This window comes from Salvelinus namaycush, chromosome 1 (assembly GCF_016432855.1).
Source record: "Salvelinus namaycush isolate Seneca chromosome 1, SaNama_1.0, whole genome shotgun sequence".
Lineage (NCBI taxonomy): Eukaryota > Metazoa > Chordata > Actinopteri > Salmoniformes > Salmonidae > Salvelinus > Salvelinus namaycush.
The window spans coordinates 44,270,253-44,294,092 of NC_052307.1; the positions used below are offsets into that span (position 1 = coordinate 44,270,253).

Sequence of the window (23,840 nt, forward strand, 5' to 3'; positions counted from 1 at the left end):
ACTTGCCAGTGAAACAGTACCCCGCAACACACACACGTACAAACACACAGATACACACAGCCTCAACCAACCTTCTCAGGGCCACAGCTAGTGCCATCTATGGGGGAGTCCAGTTTAGAACGACAGGACCCATTCACTGAACACCACAGGATCTGGCACACATTCTAGAAGGAAGACAAACCCAGGCTAAGTAAGTTCCCATCCAGACTAGGAACTGGTGGTGGTGTGTATGTGTGTGTGTAACTCACGTTGATTTCGTGGCAGTAGGTGGCATTGGGGCCGTACTGTAGTTGACACTGGTGCTGTGTGGTGTAGCGGACCCCCAGACGGGCCAGTGGGGTGGTCATACCCCTCTTTGAGGGACGGTCGTCCAGACAGAAGCCCCAACCACGACTAGGGAATCAGAGAGAATCACCTCATCCACGTTAGCATCAAAAAACTACACAGAAGTGAGAGGGTGAGACAAAGAGAAGGAGAGAGAGAGGAAGAGAAAGATAGAGAGAGAGACAGACACACAGACAGGGAGAGAGACAGACAGACAGCAGACAGGGAGAGAGACAGACAGACAGCAGACAGGGAGAGAGACAGACAGACAGCAGACAGGGAGAGAGACAGACACACAGACAGCAGACAGGGAGAGAGACAGACACACAGACAGCAGACAGGGAGAGAGACAGACAGACAGACAGACAGACAGACAGACAGACAGACAGACAGACAGACAGACAGACAGACAGGGAGAGAGACAGACAGACAGACAGACAGGGAGAGAGACAGGGAGGGAGAGAGACAGACAGGGAGAGAGACAGACAGACAGCAGACAGGGAGACAGACAGACAGCAGACAGGGAGAGAGACAGAGACTCACTCTAGGAAGCGTGTGATGTAGTCTTTGGAGCAGGAGGACCAGGTAAGTGGGGAGGTGTCGTACATCAGCTGTCTGGACATGATGAAGGGTTGTCTGCCGTCCAGCTCACAGTCATTTCCCTGACCATCATGGTGGATCCCAAAGCTGAGGAAAACAAAGACGAGATGGTCCTTTTGAATTTGATCTATCGAAGCAATAGGCTTAGATACAAATTCTTAGATAGTCTTGACTTAGATCGAAGTAGAAATCGGTGAGACACACACACACAACCACAAACCTGTGTCCTAGCTCGTGTGCGATGGTGAAGGCTACAGGTAGTCCTGAGTCTTCGTTGATGTTGCAGCTACGGTGAGGCTGGCACATCCCTGACAGATGGGACAGACCAAGGGTCTCACACGGCTCGTTGAGCCCTGCACAGATGTCCTTCCTGGTGGTCGAAATTCACACACACACACACACACACACACACACACACACACACACACACACACACACACACACACACACACACACACACACACACACACACACACACACAGGGACCTTAGCATCGTCATACACAATCCACAGTTGTACAGTTTATTATATGGGTGTTCATGTGCGTACGGCTGCAGTCTTGCCTGGTGACCAGCACTGCCACGTCGTGGTGAGCAGGGTGTGTGTCACTTAGAGGGTTGAGTTTCTTCTGCCAGGCACAGAAACTGGCCAGAGAAGTGTCTGCATGGTGGATGATCTTCAGCCCTTTCTAAAGTAGACAACATGAACAACACCATCATCATAGAGGCACAGATAAAAGGCAACACGACACATCAGCTGAAGACTTGTATGTTTGAGTTGTTTTGATATTGTGCATTTCCATTTTAGTCATTCAGCAGACACTCTTGTCCAGAGCGGCTTACAAGAGCAATTAGGGTTAAGTGCCTTGCTTAAGGGCACATCAACATCATTTTTTCTAGTCAGTTCATGGATTTGAACCAGCGACCTTTCGGTTTAATGGCCCAAAGCTCTTAACTGCTAGGCTACTTGCCGCCCAGGTGCACTCCTCTTATATGAATTATGTCAATCCTAGAGGTTTAGGATTATATGTCAACATATATCTGGAGTACTTCTCCTGTCTTATCCGGTGTCCTGTGTAAATTTAAGTATGCTCTCTCTAATTCTCTCCTTCTCTCTTTCTTTCTCTCTCTCAGAGGACCTGAGCCCTAGGACCATGCTTCAGGACTACCGGGCATGATGACTCCTTGCTGTCCCCAGTCCACCTGGCCTTGCTGCTGTTCCAGTTTCAACTGTTCTGCCTGCGGCTATGGAACCCTGACCTGTCCACCGGACGTGCTACCTGTCCCAGACCTGCTGTTTTCAACTCTCTAGAGACCGCAGGAGCGGTAGAGATACTCTTAATGATCGGCTATGAAAAGCCAACTGACATTTACTCCTGATTATTATTTGACCATGCTGGTCATTTATGAACATTTGAACATCTTGGCCATGTTCTGTTATAATCTCCACCCAGCACAGCCAGAAGAGGACTGGCCACCCCTCATAGCCTGGTTCCTCTCTAGGTTTCTTCCTAGGTTTTGGCCTTTCTAGGGAGTTTTTCCTAGCCGCCGTGCTTCTACACCTGCATTGCTTGCTGTTTGGGGTTTTAGGCTGGGTTTCTGTACAGCACTTCGAGATATTAGCTGATGTACGAAGGGCTATATAAAATAAACTTGATTTGATTTGATTTGATCATATGCTGGGCTCTAATTTGCTAACTGGCTAGCAAACCTAGCTGGCTAAAAACCTGTTAACTTGCCCAGTATGGTTAAAGAAAGCACTGGAAGAAAGAAAAGGGGCTGGATAGCTAGCTCAAAAGATGCGATTCCAAAAGGCCTAATACATTTATCTGGTGCTCCTATAGACTACTGTTTGGTGCTCCTAACTTTTTTTTGCCAATGAAAAAGTTCATTAAGAGCCTTCATCGTATGTCTGGGTTAACGTGAAGTGTTGATTACCTCCTCGCCCTGCAGGAGGATCAGGCGGACCAAGGTGATGTGGATGGCATTTCCTATACTGGCATCATGGAATATCCCTGCCACCTGACACAGACACACACACACACACTGCTGTCATGACATGACACTGTTGCTGTGTATATGTCTTGTGTGGACGGAGTGTCAGGTAAAGGGTTGATCCTCCCTACTCACCATGTTCATGATGGTGAAGATGTAAGACTCAACGTTGTCACTGCCGTGGTAGTCGATCAGTTTAGTGTCTGCCACCACCATGGTCTCTACCCACCTTCAAACAGGACAGAGAAACACAAAGAAAGAGATGTCAATTTCAGTTACAGACGATGATCAAATCAAATCTAACAACAGGTGTAGACCTTACAGTGAAATGCTTACTTACAAGCCATTAACCAACAATGCAGTTTAAAAAAAATACCTAAAAATATAATAAATAAAAGTAACAAATAATTAAAGAGCAGCAGTAAAATAACAATAGCAAGTCTATATACAGGGTAGAGGTCGACCGATTAATCAGAATGGCAGATTAATTAGGGCCGATTTCAAGTTTTCATAACAATCGGAAATCGTTATTATTATTTTTTTACACCTTTATTTAATCTTTATTTAACTAGGCAAGTCAGTTAAATTCTTATTCTCAATGACGGCCTAGGAACGGTGGGTTAACTGCCTCGTTCAGGGGCAGAACGACAGATTTTTACCTTGTCAGCTCGGGGGATTCAATCTTGCAACCTTACAGTTAACTAGTCCAACGCTCTAACCACCTGATTACATTGCACTCCACGAGGAGACTGCCTGTTACGCGAATGCAGTAAGCCAAGGTAAGTTGCTAGCTAGCATTAAACTTATCTTGTAAAAAACAATCAATCAATCAATCATAATCACTAGTTAACTACACATGGTTGATGATATTACTAGTTTATCTAGCGTGTCCTGCGTTGCATATAATCGTACGGTGCGTATCGTTGCTCCAATGTGTACCTAACCATAAACATCAATGCCTTTCTTAAAATCAATACACAGAAGTATATATTTTTAAACCTGCATATTTAGCTAAAAGAAATCCAGGTTAGCAGGCAATATTAACCAGGTGAAATTGTGTCACTTCTCTTGCGTTCATTGCACGCAGAGTCAGTGTATATGCAACAGTTTGGGCCGCCTAATTTGCCAGAATTTTACGTAATTATGACATAAAATTGAAGGTTGTGCAATGTAACAGGAATATTTAGACTTATGGATGCCACCCGTTAGATAAAATACGGAACGGTTCCGTATTTCACTGAAAGAATAAACGTCTTGTTTTCGAGATGATAGTTTCCGGATTCGGCCATATTAATGACCTAAGGCTCGTATTTCTGTGTGTTATCATGTTATAACTAAGTCTATGATTTGATAGAGCAGTCTGACTGAGCGATGGTAGGCAGCAGCAGGCTCGTAAGCATTCATTCAAACAGCACTTTCGTGCGTTTGCCAGCAGCTGTTTATGACTTCAAGCCTATCAACTCCCGAGATTAGGCTGGTGTAACCGATGTGAAATGGCTAGCTAGATAGCGGGGTGTGCGCTAATAGCGTTTCAAATGTCACTCGCTGTGAGACTTGGAGTAGTTATTCCCCTTGCTCTGCATGGGTAACGCTGCTTCGAGGGTGGCTGTTGTCGTTGTGTTCCTGGTTCGAGCCCAGGTAGGAGCGATGAGAGGGACGGAAGCTATACTGTTACACTGGCAATACTAAAGTGCCTATAAGAACATCCAATAGTCAAAGGTTAATGAAATACAAATGGTATAGAGAGAAATAGTCCTATAATTGCTATAATAACTACAACCTAAAACTTCTTACCTGGGAATATTGAAGACTCATGTTAAAAGGAACCACCAGCTTTCATATGTTCTGAGCAAGGAACTTAAACGTTAGCTTTCCTACATGGCACATATTGCACTTTTACTTTCTTCTCCAACACTTTGTTTTTGCATTATTTAAACCAAATTGAACATGTTTCATTATTTATTTGAGGCTAAATTGATTTTATTGATGTATTATATTAAGTTAAAATAAGTGTTCATTCAGTATTGTTGTAATTGCCATTATTACAAATAAATAAATACAAATCGGCCGATTAATCGGTATCGGCTTTTTTTGGTCCTCCAATAATCGGTATCGGCGTTGAAAAATCATAATCGGTCGACCTCTAATACAGGGGGTACCAGTACAGAGTCAATGTGCGGAGGCACCGGTTAGTCGAGGTAATTGAGGTAATATATACATATGGGTAGAGTTATTAAAGTGACTTATGCATAGATAATAACAGAGAGTAGATGCAGCATAAAAGGAGTAAGGGGGGGCAATGCAAATAGTCTGGTTAGCCATTTGATTAGATGTTCAGTGGTCTTATGGCTTGGTGGTAGAAGCTGTTAAGAAGCCTCTTGGACCTAGACTTGGCGCTCCGGTACTGCTTGCTGTGCGGTAGCAGAGAGAACAGTCTATGACTATGGCTGGAGCCTTTGACAATTTTTAGGGCCTTCCTCTGACACTGCCTGGTATAGAGGTCCTGGATGGCAGGAAGGTTGGCCCCAGTGATGTACTTGGCACTTGTTGTGCCTTGCGGTTGGAGGCCGTGCAGTTGCCATACCAGGCAGTTATGCAACCAGTCAGGATGCTCTCGATGGTGTAGCTGTAGAACTGTTGTGTCATCGGCAAACTTAATGATGGTGTTGGAGTCGTGCCTGGCAGTGCAGTCATGAGTGAACAGGGAGTACAGGAGGGGACTGAGCACGCACCCCTGAGGGACCCCCGTGTTGAGGATCAGCGTGGCGGATGTGTTGTTACCTACCCTTACCACCTGGGGGGGTGGCCCGTCAGGGAGTCCAGAATGTCGGAAAATCAACACATTCCAAAAAATGCCTCATTTTCAAAGAATTCCAGGGGGAAAAAAGATGCACCAGTCGCCTAGTTTGATTCCTACTGGCATAAAATGTGTCAATAGAAGCCAAACTCTTTTCTGCCACCCGACCCGCCTATACAATGGTAGGAGAAACAATGCTGTGCACCTATCTCTGCTGACGGAGCGTTGGGAGCGATGTTGAGCCGTCTCCTCCTCCCTCTCCCTCTCTTCCTCCTGCTGTTCCCTCTCCCAGTCCTCTCTTTCCCTCTCCACCACTAGGGAATCACCTGGTGCGTCTGCAGGATGGACAGCAGCACAGAGATATGCGGTAAAACAATCTAGTGTATTAGACAAGCGGAAAAATAGGACCTCGAGCACTCCTCATGCTCATACAAAACATTTACAAAAGCCAAACCAATCTAACAAAACAAACTCTATTCGATTATATTATATTTAATTGTGTTCAAGTCTATTTAATTGAGTTATGTTCTAATATATTCTACTCACCTCTGACCCCACAGGGGCTGTGTGTGTCCCGGGCCTCAGAGCTGCGTCGGTATCTGTGTGGTGCCGTGGTTACGCTGGGATAGACCACATGGGGCTCTGGTCCCTCTCTTTCGACAGCCCCATCAGTGGACCCCTGGACTGGCTGAATGAAGTGGGGTCCTTCAGGCAAGGTAAAGAGACCTTTCTGTGGGGGAGAAACACACACAAACGGTATACAGTATATGTACACTGCGTGTGTGGGGACAAGCTAAACACCTTCTCTGGACAAGCTAAACACCTTCTTCGCCCACTTTGAGGATAACACAGTGCCACCGACGCAGCCCGCTACCAAGGACTGTGGGCTCTCCTTCTCTGTGGCCGACGTGAGTAAGACATTTAAGCGTGTTAACCCTTGCAAGGCTGCCGGCCCAGACGGTATCCCTAGCCGCGTCCTCAGAGCATGCGCAGACCAGCTGGCTGGAGTGTTTACGGATATATTCAATCTCTCCCTATCCCAGTCTGCTGTCCCCACATGCTTCAAGATGGCCACCATTGTTCCTGTAGCCAAGAAGGCAAAGGTAACTGAACTAAATTATTATCGACCTGGAGCACTCACTTCTGTCATCATGAGACAAGTCAAGGATCGTATCACCTCTACCTTACCTATCACCCTAGACCCACTTCAATTTGCATACCGCCCCAATATATCCACAGAAGATGAAATCACCATCGCACTGCACACTACCCTATACCATCTGGGCAAGAGGAATACCTATGTAAGAATGCTGTTCATTGACTATAGCTCAGCATTCAACACCATAGTACCCTCCAAGCTCATCGTTAAACTCGAGGCCCTGGGTCTGAACCACGCCCTGTGCAACTGGATCCTGGACTTCCTGACGAGCCGCCCCCAGGTGGTGAAGGAGGGAAACAACACCTCCACTTCGCTGATCCTCAACACTGGGGCCCCACGGGAGTGCGTGCTCATCTCCCTCCTGTACTCCCTGTTCACCCATGACTGCGTGGCCACGCACGCCTCCAACTCAATCATCAAGTTTGCAGACGACACAACAGTAGGCTTGATTACCAACAATGATGAGACAGCCTACAGGGAGGAAGTGAGGGCTCTGGGAGTGTGCTGCCAGGAAAATAACCTCTCACTCAACATCAACAAAAAAAAGGAGATGATCGTGGACTTCAGGAAACAGCAGAGGGAGCACCCCCCTAACCACATCGATGGGACCGCAGTGGAGAAGGTGGAAAGATTCAAGTTCTTCGGCGTACACATCACGGACAAACTGAAATGGTCCACCCACATAGACAGTGTGGTGAAGAAGGCGCAACAGCACCTCTTCAACATCAGGAGGCTGAAGAAATTTGTCTTGGCACCTAAAACCCTCACAAACTTTTACAGATGCACAATTGAGAGCATCCTGTCAGGTTGTATCACCGTCTGGAACGGCAACTGCACTGCCCGCAACTGCAGGGCTCTCCAGAGGGTGGTGCGGTCTGCCCAAAGCATCACCGTGGGCAAACTACCTGCCCTCCAGGACACCTACAGCACCCGATGTCACAGGAAGGCCAAAAAGTTAATCAAGGACAACAACCACCCGAGCCACTGCCTATTCACCCCGCTATCATCCAGAAGGCGAGGTCAGTACATTGCATCAAAGCTGGGATCGATAGAAGCTATTTTTCAGTCTATCTCAAGGCCATCAGCCTGTTAAATAGCCCTCACTATCACCTTAGAGGCTGCTGCTCTATATACATAATCTTGAAATCACTGGCCACTTTAATAAATGGAACACTAGCCACTTTAATAATGTTTACATATTTTGCATTTAAAAATGTAAATAAAGGAGAGCCGCACACTCTAGGAGCTCGGATGCAAAAATATTTATATCCAACGTTTCGACAGATAAGCTGTCTTCATCAGGGTATAATGACAAACACTACAGTATGACTCATTTATATAGTGTCAAAAGACACACACAGGTGTCTGTGATCATGGCCGGGTGTGGCCTGATATCATTGGTTAATTCTCATGTATTAAAATAGCATACAAAAAACTCTGCTAGCCAGCACCTCGCCTAAATAGGTGTGCGTTTCTTTCGCCTCTACATATTTTGCATTACCCATCTCATATGTATATACTGTATTCTATACTATCTACTGTATCTTAGTCTATGCCGCTCTGACATTTCTCGTCCATATATTTATATGTTCTTAATTCCATTCCTTTACTTAGATTTGTGTGTATTGGGTATATGTTGTGAAATTGTTAGATGTTACTTGTTAGATATTACTGCATTGTCGGAGCTAGAAACACAAGCATTTCGCTACACCCGCAATAATATCTGCCAAACACGTGTATGTGACCAATAACATTTTATTTGATGTGTGTGTGTGTGTGTAGAGACAGAGTACCGATCCAACATATTGTAACTTGCTATGACTAAAAAGGAAAATGTGAGGTACAACATTCCTACAACTCTGACATATAATTTCTGAGCCATGAAAGTCAGTAAAGAAGCTAATGATGCAGTTCTGTATCTTCATCTGTATTCTTTACGTCCCCTCATTAAACAGCTACGGTCAGGGCAGAGTTATTTACTTGAGGGAGGCATCCACCACTGCCCTGGGGCACATTCCCTCATGCAGCGAGTGCAAAGTGTCAAATGTATGTACTAACAAGCCCAAACTGAACATGGGTGTGCCCTTCTCTGCATCTCCAAATCAACATGCAAAAAAGAAAAAGAGGGAGCGAGAGAGAGAGGGGGGGGGGGTGCAAGCGTTGCCATCCACTTATGACCAATGGAGGGCAAGCGTCGCCATCCACTCAAGTCCACTCATCCAAGTGCTGTGCTGTTCTGCTCTTACGCATCCTGCAGTCTACTGCACGTCTCTGACTAGAAAATCTGCTATTCTCTCCAGCCAAGTTTATGTCTCAGGAGGCTAGGTTTGAGTTTCTAGTTACTGTGCGCTGAGGGTTCAGCGAGTGCAAAATACTTTAGGCAATAGTCCCTCAGCAACCACTATGTCAGAGCACCTGGCTCTGTGCTTATGGCGGATCCCCCAGTCAGGGACACAACAAACACAATCACAGGTGAACCATGGTCAGAGAATCCTATAAAGCAATAGCAATCCATTCACCCATTCATAATGACTGTTTCAAATGTATTTCTGATTCTAGCGGTTCAGTTGCCAATTCTGTGAACTGCTATTGGTCAAAGTTAACTAGAAAGGATGCAGCCTGGTCACCTGTGATACAAGTCAGTATTAGACATCCATCCATGTCCGAGGACGTCGGGAGATGACGTGGAACCCGGCCACTAGGGGCAAGCGCTGTTACCTTCAAATAGGGTTCCCTTTAGCTAGGGTGTTGTGGACAGGGATTATTATTTTATCCATTATTTTACCAGGTAAGTTGACTGAGAACACATTCTCATTTACAGCAACAACCTGGGGAATAGTTACAGGAGAGAGGAGGGGGATGAATGAGCCAATTGTAAACTGGGGATTATTAAGTGACCAGGATGGTTTGAGGGCCAGATTGGGAATTTAGCCAGGACACCAGGGTTAACACCCCTACTCTTACAATAAGTGCCATGGGATCTTTAATGACCTCAGAGAGTCAGGACTTCTGTTTAACATCCCATCTGAAAGACTGCACCCTACACAGGGATTTGGGTTATTTTTTAAACCAGAGGAAAGAGTGCCTCCTACTGGCCCTCCAATACCACTTCCAGCAGCATCTGGTCTCCCATCCAGGGACTGAGCAGGACCAACCCTGCTTAGCTTCAGAAGCAAGCCAGCAGTGGTATTCAGGGTGGTAATGCTGCTGGCATACCAGCAGATGGGATGGCGGATGGGAGTAAGCATCTGTCTCTGGTGCTAAAGGTTGCATGTTTGTTTTAAGCCTATCCCAGACCTTAACCCCTACCTTAACCATTCAGAGTTAATGCCTAACCTTAAGATTTCAGAGTTAGGCCTCCCGAGTGGCGCAATGGTCTAAGTGCTAGCTGTGTCACTAGAGATTCTGGGTTCGAGTCCAGGCTCTGGCGCAGCCGGCCGCGACCGGGATACTCATGGGGCGGCGCACAATTGGCCCAGTGTCGTCTGGGTTAGGGGAGGGTTTGGCCGGCAGGGATGTCCTTGTCCCATTCTGACTCCTGTGGCGGGCCGGGCACAGTGCAAGCTGACACAGGCGCCAGGTGTACGGTGTTTCCTCTGACACATTGGTGCGGCTGGCTTCCGGGTTAAGTGGGCATTGTGTTAAGAAGCAGTGCGGCTTGGTTGGGTTGTGTTTCGGAGGATGCACGGCTCTCGACCTTCGCCTCTCCCGAGTCTGTACGGTAGTTGCACAGATGAGACAAGACTGTAACTACCAATTGGGGGTATAAATAAAAGATTTCAGAGTTAATGCCTAAACTTAACTTTGAAATTTGACCCTTTGAACAACTTTGAATTTTGATATTTGTGAAACATGGATGATTGTCTAATTCTGACGTGAGTCTGTGAGAGCTTGTTGAGGCACGGACATGGCTCTCACAGAATTGTGTGATGTCATCTGGCACCATGACACTTTTTGATTGGAATCACAATGGTCAAACCATAGATACCTTAATCTTTATTAATTTCTCTGGGCCAAACTCTCCATGTATATATGGCTCTGACTGTGTTCTCTCTGATTAGTGGTTAGATCAGCGTTTCCCAAACTTGGCCCTGGGGATCCCAAAGAGGTGCACATCGTTTTTTGCCCTAGCATCACACAGACGATTAAAAAAAAATTAACTAGTCATCAAGCTCAAAAATCAACTAACCCCACTTCTTGGAGTCCCCAGGACCGAGTTTGGGAAACGCTGTAATGGTTAGACCATGGGAGTGATTCAGTTCTACCAAGGACTCTGCAACACTGAGCCAAAGAGAGTGGAAGCAAGCCAGGGCTCTCACAGCTCAGTGGACTCATTGAGAAAGCATGCAGAGACTCACTCGGTCATTGTTACATGGTCAGTTACGAAGCCCAGATGACTGCTGGTGTTTTGACTGTTTCTCTGTGTTGTATCTATTTCTATAGATACCAAAATAAACACTTTATAGACTAATACATGCTTGTTTTTTTTTACCTCCTTCCAACAAGAAGATGTGGAGTGCACTCCATATCTATCTGGGTTATGGATTGGAGGCTGTTTCCTCTCGATGTTTTCCTCAGTCAGTTATTATTTCAGTCCCAAAAGAAAAAACTAGATGGAGGGTTGCAGATCAGCTGGTAAGGAATCAAGAGAGGCCCATCCAAACATTCCCCCTGACTCAGAAGTGATCTGCATAGGGATCAATGCATGATACTATCTGTAATCCCTAAACTACCATCCACAAGCTGTCAAGGCATCTATTACTCCACTAACATTCAACAACACAGAACACGAAAGGAAGAAAGAAAGAAAAGCTATGTTCCTCATTCAAAGTGCCTTCAATGTACTTTCAGAGAATTTCAGGAAACAAACATGGATATTGAGAACAAACAAACAAAGAGATCACCTCAGAAAGTCCTAAACTAATTAGGACAGACTGGGAGTCCTAAATTGCTCATTGTAAGTTCTGCCAACTGACCCAGCCTGCCTTCTCTAAGCCTCCCCATTTCCTCCTCCTCTTCCCCCTCCTCCCCCTAATCCTCCTCCCATTTGAGTATCTGAGAGGAAGTGTGTGTGTTAGTGTGAGGTGCCAGAGCCAGGGAAGCTGTAATACAGTAGCCATGTGGAACTGTTTTAGCTCTGTTTCCTGCTTCTGCTGGGCTTTGGAGTGCAGGCCAAGAGGGCCGGGCGGCCAGGGGTAAGCTGCCTCCTGCCTGGCTGGCTGCTTGACTGCTGTAACAGAGTGTGTCTGTGGCCTTCCACTCCTTACTGGGACACATGGGGAGGGGAGGTGGGGACAGGGGAGGGAAGGGAAGGTATGGACGATGATTAAACACACAACTTTTCTTTCCAGCTCACCATACCCAGCTAGCACATGAAGTTCTGAGAACTATATGTTTCTTAGAGCTTGGCGAGAGCATGGTTGTCCTATGGTTATTTTACATACAACCTTCCCACAACTTTCTGGGAATGGTGCAGGATAATTGCTTGACATTTTTTTTCTTTCGTATTTCCTATTGTCCTTACTTTAACAGAACGTTTCCTAAAAGTTCAAACATTTAATTTTGGTAATGTTCTAGGAACGTTCTCCAACTGGTTTGACATTGGGAATGTTGTCTGTCACACCATGATCGGTTTCACCTGTCTTTGTGCTTGTCTCCACCCCTCTCCAGGTGTCGCCCATCTTCCCCATTATTCCCTGTGCATTTATACCTGTGTTCTCTGTTTGTCTGTTGCCAGTTCGTCTTGTCTCATCAATCCTACCAGCGGGGTTTTCTTACTCCTGTTTCCTTGAGCCCATTTTCTAGTTTTCCGGGTTTTTGATCATTCTGCCTACCCTGAGCCTGTCTGCCGCTCTGTACCTTTAGCCACTGCCCTGGATTACTGATCTCTGCCAGCCGCCGACCCTGAGCCTGTCTGCCGCTCTGTACCTTTAGCCACTGCCCTGGATTACTGACCTCTGCCAGCCGCCGACCCTGAGCCTGTCTGCCGCTCTGTACCTTTAGCCACTGCCCTGGATTACTGACCTCTGCCAGCCGCCGACCCTGAGCCTGCCTGCCGCTCTGTACCTTTCGGACTCTGCCCTGGACTACTGACCCCTGCCTGCTCTTGACCTGTCCTTTGCCTGCCCCGTTTATATAATAAATGTCCGTTATTCGAACTGTCTGCATCTGGATCTCTTCCTGAGCCGTTTCACTCATACCCATATAGAGGGTAAAAAATTGCATATTTGGACACTGATAAGCACCTACATTTGAATGCTGTAACAGAGTGTGTACTTGAAGACTCATGAGACCATAGACTTACTGGTAAAATCCACATAGGGGTACTACAGGGGTGCTCCGGGCAGTACTCCGCGTACTCTGGTTGGGAACCACTGCTATACATGACATCAGAGCTTAGTGTCTCCACGCTCTATATGGGTTTTGACTGATAGCCGTTCTGAACTTGAGCACAACGCGTGACAAGAAGTTGCCCTCATCCCTCCGCTAATTGGGCTTTTGCAAATGTTTTGTTGTCCAAGTGAGGGAAATGCTGTAAATTACAACGATTGTAATAAATACCACTTTGATGTCATACAAGCAAGCCAAGCACCCATAAGTTCAAATGTGCACTTCACATTTCCATATCATAAAACTCATGTATTATAGAGTGTTAATGTTTATGATAACTATGTTTGATGTACAGTTACAACATGACATGGCATTATACCCTGGGTTGTCCTGAACAGAATGAGCCACGCATCTGAATGTACTCATGACTCCATTTTATGCGCACCAAAATGATGATCTGCTTCTCTTCTCTGCCTTGTGAAAGCCTAACACTATAAGATCATATTTTATAAATGTCGCTAGTCATGTTGGCAATAGAACAAGCTTTCAAATTATGCCCACCTGACCCAGATTGCAATTTATAATGGACCGTTTTTTGGATCGTATAAACAACAGTAATTGTGTAAAAGCGTTAAAACAACTCCAAGTGTGCTTTCTCTAGTTCCTCAATAGCACAACTATGGGAGCTCAAAAAAGCACCTTATAGTTGAAGACTCTTAGGGAACAACATATATATATGTATTCCGAATACATCTGAAACCCTATCTCTTCAAACAGTATCTTAAATAATCCTCCTCCTCACCTTGACCCCCCCCCAAATAAAATACAAACTAACCCTAACCCTTATTCTAAACTTAACCCAATTCACCTAACCTGCTACGTAAATTATCCTAACCTTTGTCATTAGTTCACCTAACCACCAACATAATAAAGCAAGCTGGTCTCATCCAAGATGTATGATAACTTACTTCATCCAATTCGTATGTTATTGTACGACCGCTATTCATAATGTAACATAACCTAACATATCATAATAAATGGGGTGTCCGAATTACATACAGAAAAATACAAATTGCCCTGAGACCATGTGGATTTGACTTCATCTGGTCATTATTTGCTCTACCAAAAGAAGTGGGCTGGAATCAGAGGTTGCAGGGTGTTAATTTAGTAACCACGCTGTATCTTTTTTGCATTCCAGAGGCATGTATGTCCCTGTGCTGTTGCCTGGGCTGACGCCTAGTCCATGCCAAGCTACACACATTCCATTCAGTTCACCAATCACAACTAACCCTCAAAAGCATTACAACCAATAAGCATAAAGAAAAACCAGGCCTTCTCTTACTGTAGGTCAAGGCAGGTATGTAGCTATTTCCTAGGCAGTTGTGTTATGCAAACATAGCTCAGGGTGATGTGTTTTACCATGATGGAAGTGCACACTATGAGCACCTCAACATTACATGCCGACTACACCAGCCACACGCGTGCCTCCGCCATCATGCACATGTTGATTTTGTCTATACCCACTAGACGTGATAATGACACGAAGGTTTAAATACCAAAATCAACTGTGAATCAATGATAATAAATTTGGGGCAGTTCGAAACACACATGAAAAATTCATGGACATTTAGCTAGCTAGTTTGTCCTGGGAGATGAGCATTGGTTTGTTATTTTACCTGACATGCACATGGTCCTCTTTTTAGCTGGTTCTTTGTAGAATTTTAAACCGGAGTCATACAAAATCGTGTGTTTGTCTACTCTGACGATTAATCCACAGATAAAAATGGAAACTTAGACAGTTTTCAGTAACATCTTTAATACATCTCTCCTCGTTTGTTTTTCCAGCATCCACATGTGGTTGTGTCATCCTGATATCCAATATTGAGGGGACTTGTAGAGCTTCTCAAATAGAAGTTATATTTTAGTGCTGGATTAAGCAGTTGTGCGAGCAGTGTAAGTGAAATGATTGAATAACATGTATGTGTACATTTATTTTGCAAGGCTCGCACATTCAGCGTGGCCGGTGTGGTTTCCTTGAGACTTTCTTGATAAAACTGTTTCATTGTTTTCTTTCCTGAAAACAGAAAATTGGAAAGTGGAGCAACCGCTTGTTAAATCTGGCCCATCATTTCATACTTGGAGAAGTGGCTCTAGTGCCTCAGTGTCTCTGGAGAGTGCTCATGGCCTCTACTGCAGCTTGGACCTGGCAGTGTTTCCTCCCACAGCTGGCTGCCTGCCCTGTGGTCTGGGCATTCACTGACCTCCTTCCTTACTAAGGAATACTATAGTAGATTAGCCCTGAGGATTAGTGCAGTGTATTCCAAATGGTGGCTGAAGACTAGCTGTAAAAAAATGATTAAAGTTGCACACCCTATATTACTAGTTTATTTGTTCACTTAAACATTTTGGCCAAACAAAAACCACTGATTTCAACATTTAACAAACGAATAATTTCTATGTACAAGGACTACGTTGAACAATTTACACAGACCATTTCACAAAACCACATTTACTGGAAGAACTGTGCAGACGCAAAGTTTGGTAACAGAATTACGGCAAAATCTCCCTCTGTTTTTTATTGGGAACACATATTCCCAAAACGCTGTTAATTATCTGCTCCGAATTAAAGGCCAGGTTGCACGATATATTACCACAAACCTAAAAACGTAGATTGATGATATTCAATCGAAATGGTCTTTATGCTAAAGTACATTTTTTATTATACACTTCTATTTTCTCAATTTGAATTACATTTATAAAAAAACTCATATACGAACAATACATTGTGACTTTGAAGTTCTAGAGAGGAACGGCCTGGTGGTTCAGGATATCATGGTAGCCAATGTTTGTGTTAGCCATTATCTGGAATTACTGCTGTTAGTAGTAGCACTCATGTTAGCATGTGGCCAGCTACAGTTGAAATCAGAAGATTACATACACCTTACATTTAAACTCAGTTTTTCACAATTCCTGACATTTAATCCTAGTAAAAATCCCTGTTTTAGGTCAGTTAGGATCACCACTTTATTTTAAGAATGTGAAATGTCAGAATAATAGCAGAGAGAATGATTTATTTCAGCTTTTATTTCTTTCATTACATTCCCAGTGGGTCAGAAGTGTACATACACTCAATTAGTATTTGATAGCATTGCCTTTAAATTGTTTAACTTGGGTCAAACGTTTTGGGTAGCCTTCCACAAGCTTCCCACAATAAGTTGGGTGAATTTTCGCCCATTCCTCCTGACAGAGCTGATGTAACTGAGTCAGGTTTGTAGGCCTCCTTGCTCGCAAACGCTTTTTTCAGTTCTACCCACATATTTTCTATAGGATTGAGGTCAGGGCTTTGTGATGGCCACTCCAATACCTTGACTTTGTTGTCCTTAAGCCATTTTGCCACAACTTTGGAAGTATGCTTGGGGTCATTGTCCATTTGGAAGACCCATTTGCGACCAAGCTTTAACTTCCTGACTGATGTCTTGAGATGTTGCTTCAATATATCCACATAATTTTGCTTCCTCGTGATGCCATCTATTTTGTGAAGTGCACCAGTCCCTCCTGCAGCAAAGCAACCCCACAACATGATGCTGCCACCCCCGTGCTTCACGGTTGGGATGGTGTTCTTCGGCTTGCAAGCCTCCCCCTTTTTCCTCCAAACATAACGATGGTCATTATAGCCAAACAGTTCTGTTTTTGTTTCATCAGACCAGAGGACATTTTTCCAGAAAGTACGATCTTTGTCCCCATGTGTATTTGCAAACCGTAGTCTGGCTTTTTTATGGCGGTTTTGGAGCAGTGGCTTCTTCCTTGCTGAGCGGCCTTTCAGGTTATGTCGATATAGGACTCGTTGTTGTGGATATAGATACTTTTGTACATGTTTCCTCCAGCATCTTCACAAGGTCCTTTGCTGTTGTTCTGGGATTGATTTGCACTTTTCGCACCAAAGTACGTTGATCTCTAGGAGACAGAAAGCGTCTCCTTCCTGAGCGGCATGACGGCTGCATGGTCCCATGGTGTTTATACTTGCGTACTATTGTTTGGACAGATGAACGTGGTACCTTCAGGCGTTTGGAAATTGCTCCCAAGGATGAACCAGACTTGTGGAGGTCTACAATTTTTTTCTGAGGTCTTGGCTGATTTCTTTTGATTTTCCCATGATGTCAAGCAAAGAGGCACTGAGTTTGAAGATAGACCTTGAAATACATCTACAGGTACACCTCCAATTGACTCAAATTATGTCAATTAACCTATCAGAAGCTTCTAAAGCCATGACATAATTTTCTGGATTTTTCCAAGCTGTTTAAAGGCACAGTCAATTTAGTGGATGACAACTTCTGACCCACTGGAATTGTGATACAGTGAATTATAAGTGAAATAATCTGTCTGTAAACGATTGTTGGAAAAATGACTTGTGTCATGCACAAAGTAGATGTCCTAACCGACTTGCCAAAACTATAGTTTGTTAACAAGACATTTGTGGAGTGGTTGAAAAACAAGTTTTAATGACTCCAACCTGTCCAAAGTGTATGTAAACTTCCGACTTCAACTGTATATCTAACATTGGCCAACAGAGTTTAGTCAGTTTTGTTATAGACAATCAATGTCTACTATGATGGAAAAGGTTTACCTTGATTTTGTGTAACAGTACAATAAATGCTGATGTGCTGAACTGCTAATAAGTGATGTGTTTCAAGGCTGTTATCTAGTCCCCGCAGCAATGTTCCAACATGATGTTGGGCGATTAGGCCTGGCTCTCAGACAGCGTACCAATTCATCCCAAAAGTGTTCGATGGGGTTGAGGTTAGGGATCTGTGCAGGCCAGTACTTCCACATCGATCTCAACAAACCATTTCTGTATGGACCTCGCTTTGTGCAGGAAATGGACATCCCCAAACTGTTGCCACAAAGTTGGAAGCACAGAATCGTCTAGAATGTCATTGTATGCTGTAGCGTTAAGATTTCCCTTCACTGGAACTAAGGGGCCGAGTCAGAACAATGAAAAACAGCACCAGACCATTATTCCTCCTCCACCAAACTTTACAGTTGGCACTATGCAATCGGGCAGGTCGCGTTCTCCTGACATCCTCCAAAACCAGATTCGTCCGTCAGACTGCCAGATGGTGAAGCGTGATTCCTCACTCCAGAGAATGCGTTTCCACAGCTCCAGAATCCAATGATGGCAAGCTTTAAACCACTCAAGCTTACGCTTGGCATTGCGCATTGGTGATCTTAGGCTAGTGTGCGGCTGCTCGTCCATGGAAACTTATTTCATGAGGCTCCAGATTAACAGTTATTGTGCTGACGTTGCTTCCAGAGGCAGTTTGGAACTCGGTAGTGAGTGTTGCAACCGAGGACAGACTATTTTTTACGCGTTACACGTTTCAGCACTTGGCGGTCCCGTTCTGTGAGTTTGTGTGGCCTACCACTTCGCGACTGATCCATTGCTGCTCCTAGATGTTTCCACTTCACAATAACAGCACTTACAGTTGACCAGGGCAGCTCTAGCAGGGCGGAAATTCGATTAACTGACTTGTTGGAAAGGTGGCATCCATTGACGGTGCCACATTGAAAGTCACTGAGCTCTTCAGTAAGGCCATTCTAATGCCAATGTTTGTCTATGGAGATTGCATGGCTTTGTGCTCAATTTTATACACCTGTCAGCAACGGGTGTGGCTGGAATAGCCAAATCCACTAGTTTGAAGCGGTGTCCACATACTTTTCTGTATATATAGTGTATATGGTTATTATTCTACACACAGGCTTATATTCTATGCACACACACTGGTCTCTACCTACACACTCACACATACTTACACTGACAGACACACTACATACATAAATACATACATAAATAAGCTGCTGCTACAGCTCAGTCTATTATCTGTTATCTGTCCTGTTGCCTAGTCACTTTACCCCTACCTATATGTACATACTGTAGCTATCTCAATGACCTCGTACCCCTGCACATCGACTTGGTAATGGTTTTTATTCCCTGTATATAGCCATGTTATTTTTACTCGTTATTGTTTTTCACTGTGTACTTATTCCTCTTGTTACTATTTCTATTTCATCTTTAACTCTACATTGTTGGAAAATGACACTTAAGTAAGCACCGGACCAAAAATCTACAAACATTTTCAACTACTTTTCAACGTCCATGGACATTTGGTGCTCAGTGGGTGCGGATACTGGTTACAGTAAATGGAAAGAGAGGGGGCTCACATGGGTAGGTGCCAGTAAGCCGGGACAGGTAACATTAACTGGAGAGAGAGAAAAGAGAGAGGAAGGAGGGAGGTCCAGTCCAGACTGTTTTCACACTCTCGCTTTGACCACCAGATGACAGAAAGAGAAAGAAAACATTTATGAGCTGAACATAACATTATGCCAGTGGAAGGGAGGACAGTTGCAGGAGACCCTATGAGATGAACATAGCAGTATGCCGGTGGAAGGGAGGACAGTAGCAGGATACCCTATGAGCTAAACATAACAGTATGTCAGTGGAAGGGAGGACAGTAGCAGGAGACCCTATGAGCTAAACATAACAGTATGTCAGTGGAAGGGAGGACAGTAGCAGGAGACCCTATGAGCTGAACATAACAGTATGCCAGTGGAAGGGAGGACAGTAGCAGGTGACCCAACTGTGGTTTGTGACTACTATGAATTCCCATTGTAGCCAATTAATTGCAGTAATTCCGTTACTTGTAATTATGTTGCCGAATTACGAGTTTTAATCACTTAATAACACATAAACAAAAACGGATATCAGTAAAAACACTATTTGGTAGGTCTACCCGAACTTGCATTATCCTCCCTCCTCATGAGGGAGAGAAATGAGAAAATATCTTAAAGATATGTGGGTTTTGGTAACGAAATTACAAGGCACAAGCGAATGTTTCTTAAACTTACAGAAGGTAAATAATTTATTCAAATTATTCAAGTGTTGATATTAGTTGGCAGGGGTCTTTACTTCAACATTATTGTGTTTTGATGTATTTCTAAAACCTTTTAAGACTGTTTCTGGTAGACGTTTTCTATGACCCCTTTTCCATCAGTTTGACCAGAAATCCAAGCCATTACTTTTAAGCCTAATTTTTAAGAAGGAAAATGGTTGAAAAATGGATCTATGCCTTCATTTCCCAGAAATATATACTCTTAGCTTTCATTAGACACACAATTGAATATGCTTCTGTAACCGATGTGAAATGGCTGAACATTCCCCTTGCTCTGCAAGGGCCGCGGCTTTTGTGGCACGATGGATAACGATGCTTCGTGGGTGTCAGTTGTTGATGTGTGCAGAGGGTCCCTGGTTCAAGCCGTTGACCCGGATCACTGGTTGCTGCGGAAAAGGAGGAGGTCAATTGGGGGGTGAGTGTAACCGATGTGAAATGGCTAGCTAGTTAGCAGTGGCGCGCGCTAATAGCGTTGGGTAACGATGCTTCGAGCGTGGCTGTTGTCGATGTGTGCAGAGGGTCCCTGGTTCGAGCCCAGGTAGGGGCGAGGAGAGGGACGGAAGCAATACTGTTACACTTCTATGAACTTCACATATTGGTTCTCATGGGTCCTTTACATGGAAATGAGTAAAAACGTCTATGAAGTGAAAGTAGGTAAGGGTTAAGGTTGTTAAAACAGAAAAAAGTTGACGGTTATGCATAAAAAAACGTAACGGTTAAGTTTAAGTAATGGTTAAGGTATGGGATAAGGTTAAAACAGGAAGAAAAAACATTACAATTACCCGGCACCGGGATTGAACCTGCGATCCTCAAAGCTGAAGCACATGGTTCAAGCCCATCCTCTATCCCCATCCACAACACTGTAGCAAGCCGCGAGCCTACTAGATGGTAATACGCGCTCACATTGCCCCTAGTGGACAGCATTGATGGCATCTCCTAACGTCCTGGGGACCTGGAGAAACGTTGAATAGAGAAGTCTATCTGGTGTGATCTCACTGGGGTCACAGCCCAGGAACCCTTTAGGAGCAACTGGATAACAAATGCAGGGAGGTCTTTGCACACTCCCTGTCTATTTGCTCTAACCCAAACGCATTAACAATCACAACAGCTGTATATACTCAATGACATGTATTTACAAGGTTTGGCTTACTGAGCGACTGCAAACCAAACATGACTGACAGACACTGAGACAAGACCTTGCAGCAGAGGCATTCCTGATGTGACGAGAGTAAACACTGAGAGACATCCATCACAGGCCATTTACTGACAAGTCTGATCAAATACAGAGGGAAGTTCCTCCTCTTCCATATCCTCTTGGTAATTCCACTACAGTAAATAAATCAGGGACAATACGGAAGTCTCCCCTTTGTCGCTCTCTGCTGTGCAGCTGTTTTCTGGTCAGCAGACAGAGAGAAAAACTCAACTGTCATTGTGATAAAAATGTAAGTCTTCCTTTCCTTTGTAGATAAAAGTAGGTTTCTTATAAGAAACATACAAGAATTCTAAAAATACTGCCGCCTTGTTTGTGTGTGACACTAATCCAAGTTTTACTTCAGCCTCTTTGTAAGTAGTAGCCATAGAAGCCACATTCTCAAACGTACTCTCTGTGGTCAAACAAAGAGAAACATAACACTGTAGATTCAGGGAGAGAGAGAGAGCTGAGAGTAGAAGACAAATGTGGGAGAAGAAGGGTGAGACGGGAGAGAAGGAGGAGAGAAAGAGCATGCAAGAGAGCCAGAGTCTCCCAGTAGACCGAGGAGAGGCGGCAGATGCAGACGTTTGGGGGCTATGAAGCTAAAGTCTTTCTGCAAACAGTCAGGAAATCTTTGAAGGCCGGACCAACAGACAAAGTACTGTCAGTCTGAGGGGTTGCTCAACTGTGACCAGCCAGACCACATCCTCTTCTGCATATTTTAGTACTTCTCTGAAGTCTCTCTCCTGTATATTTTAAAGAAGTTAGTCTGACCTTGGGGAGGCAGCCACTTCTATAATATGTGAATGGTAAACAGGGCAAGAAATTACACATACGAAAAGTCCTATCTAAGCTAAATCAATGTGGCTAAATCATAATGAGGGTACATATCTCCTTATTTCAGTTATCTTTACCTGCTTCTCAATGTGGTTAATTTGTGAAGCCTTATATTGATCACTGAATCACAGAGAAAAGTATAAGGATGCATTGGAGAAGGATTACACTGGCCTAACTACTCAGACAGCGCACATACACCTCGCCGATGTCGGCCTGACAGCGGTATATTGTTAGTGGATTGCGTTCCATTTAGAAGGTTGGCGGGAGGGCGGCTGTGAGTGTAGGAGGTCGAAATGCATTCGCGCTGCACCGTCACATGGCCGCTCAGCATCACAGAGTTGGCCGTAGATCTTGTAGACATCAGAATTGGGACCCAGATAGCACACATACAGTACCAGTCAAAAGTTTGGACACACCTACTCATTCCATGGTTTTTCTTTATTTGTACTATTTTCTACATTGTAGAATAATAGTGAAGACATCAAAACGATGAAATAACACATATGGAATCATGTAGTAACCAAAGAAATGTTAAACAAATCAAAATATATTTTATATTTGGGATTCTTCAAAGTAGCCACCATTTGTCTTGATGACAGCTTTGCACACTCTTGGCATTGTCTCAACCAGCTTCATGAGGTAGTCACCTGGAATGCATTTCAATTAACAGGTGTGCCTTGTTAAAAGTTAAGTTGTGGAATTTCTTTCCTTCTTAATGCGTTTGAACCAATCAGTTTAGTTGTGACAAGGTAGGGTTGGTATACAGAATATAGCCCTATTTGGTAAAAGGCCAAGTCCATATTATGGCAAGAACAGTTCAAATAAGCAGACAAACGAGTCCAAATTTGATATTTTTTGGTTCCAACTGCTGTGTCTTTGTGAGACGCAGAGTAGGTGAACGGATGATCTCCACATGTATGGTTCCCACCGTGACGCATGGAGGAGGTGTGATGGTGCTTTGCTGGTGACACTGTCAGTGATTATTTAGAATTCAAGGCACACTTCACCAGCATGGCTACCACAGCATTCTGCAGTGATACACCATCTCATCTGGTTTGCGCTTCGTGAGACTATCATTTATTTTTCAACAAGACAATGACCTAAAACACACCTCCAGGCTGTTTAAGGGCTATTTGACCAAGAAGGAGAGTGATGGAGCGCTGCATCAGATGACCTGGCCTCCACAGTCACCCAACTTCAACCCAATTGAGATGATTTGGGAGGAGTTGAACCGCAGAGTGAAGGAAAAGTATCCAAAAAGTGCTCAGAATATGTGGGAACTCCTTCAAGACAGTTGGAAAAGCATTCCAGGTGACTACCTCATGAAGCTCGTTGAGAGAATGCTAAGGGTGTTCAAAGCTGTCATCAATGCAAAGGGTGGCTACTTTGAATAATCTAAAATATATTTACATTTGTTTAACAATTTTTGGGTTACTACATGATTCCATATGTGTTATTTCATAGTTTTGATGTCTTCACTATTACTCTACAATGTAGAAAATAGTAAAAATAGAGAAAAACCCTTGAATGAGTAGGTGTGTCCAAACTTTTGACTGGTATTGTACGTCTGCCCAAAGTAGTCACGATGTATACATGATACATCGGGAAGATGTAGTATGGAGAGCGTTAGCACATTGACAAGATGTCTTGCAGATGTTTA

General features: G+C 44.2%; 1 protein-coding gene across 1 annotated transcript in view; it reads right to left on the bottom strand.

Annotated features, from left to right (window-relative positions):
* LOC120051787 (A disintegrin and metalloproteinase with thrombospondin motifs 12-like) overlaps positions 1-23,840 on the bottom strand; it is a 39,885-nt gene that overhangs the window by 12,631 nt on the left and 3,414 nt on the right. The window contains exons 3-11 of the mRNA XM_038998679.1: positions 6,262-6,445; positions 5,921-6,050; positions 3,054-3,147; positions 2,862-2,945; positions 1,488-1,612; positions 1,145-1,294; positions 868-1,011; positions 249-393; positions 72-164 (exon numbers count right to left, since the gene is read on the bottom strand). Of these exons, the coding sequence (XP_038854607.1) occupies positions 72-164; positions 249-393; positions 868-1,011; positions 1,145-1,294; positions 1,488-1,612; positions 2,862-2,945; positions 3,054-3,147; positions 5,921-6,050; positions 6,262-6,445 (1,149 nt within the window). The remainder of the gene's footprint in view (positions 1-71; positions 165-248; positions 394-867; positions 1,012-1,144; positions 1,295-1,487; positions 1,613-2,861; positions 2,946-3,053; positions 3,148-5,920; positions 6,051-6,261; positions 6,446-23,840) is intronic.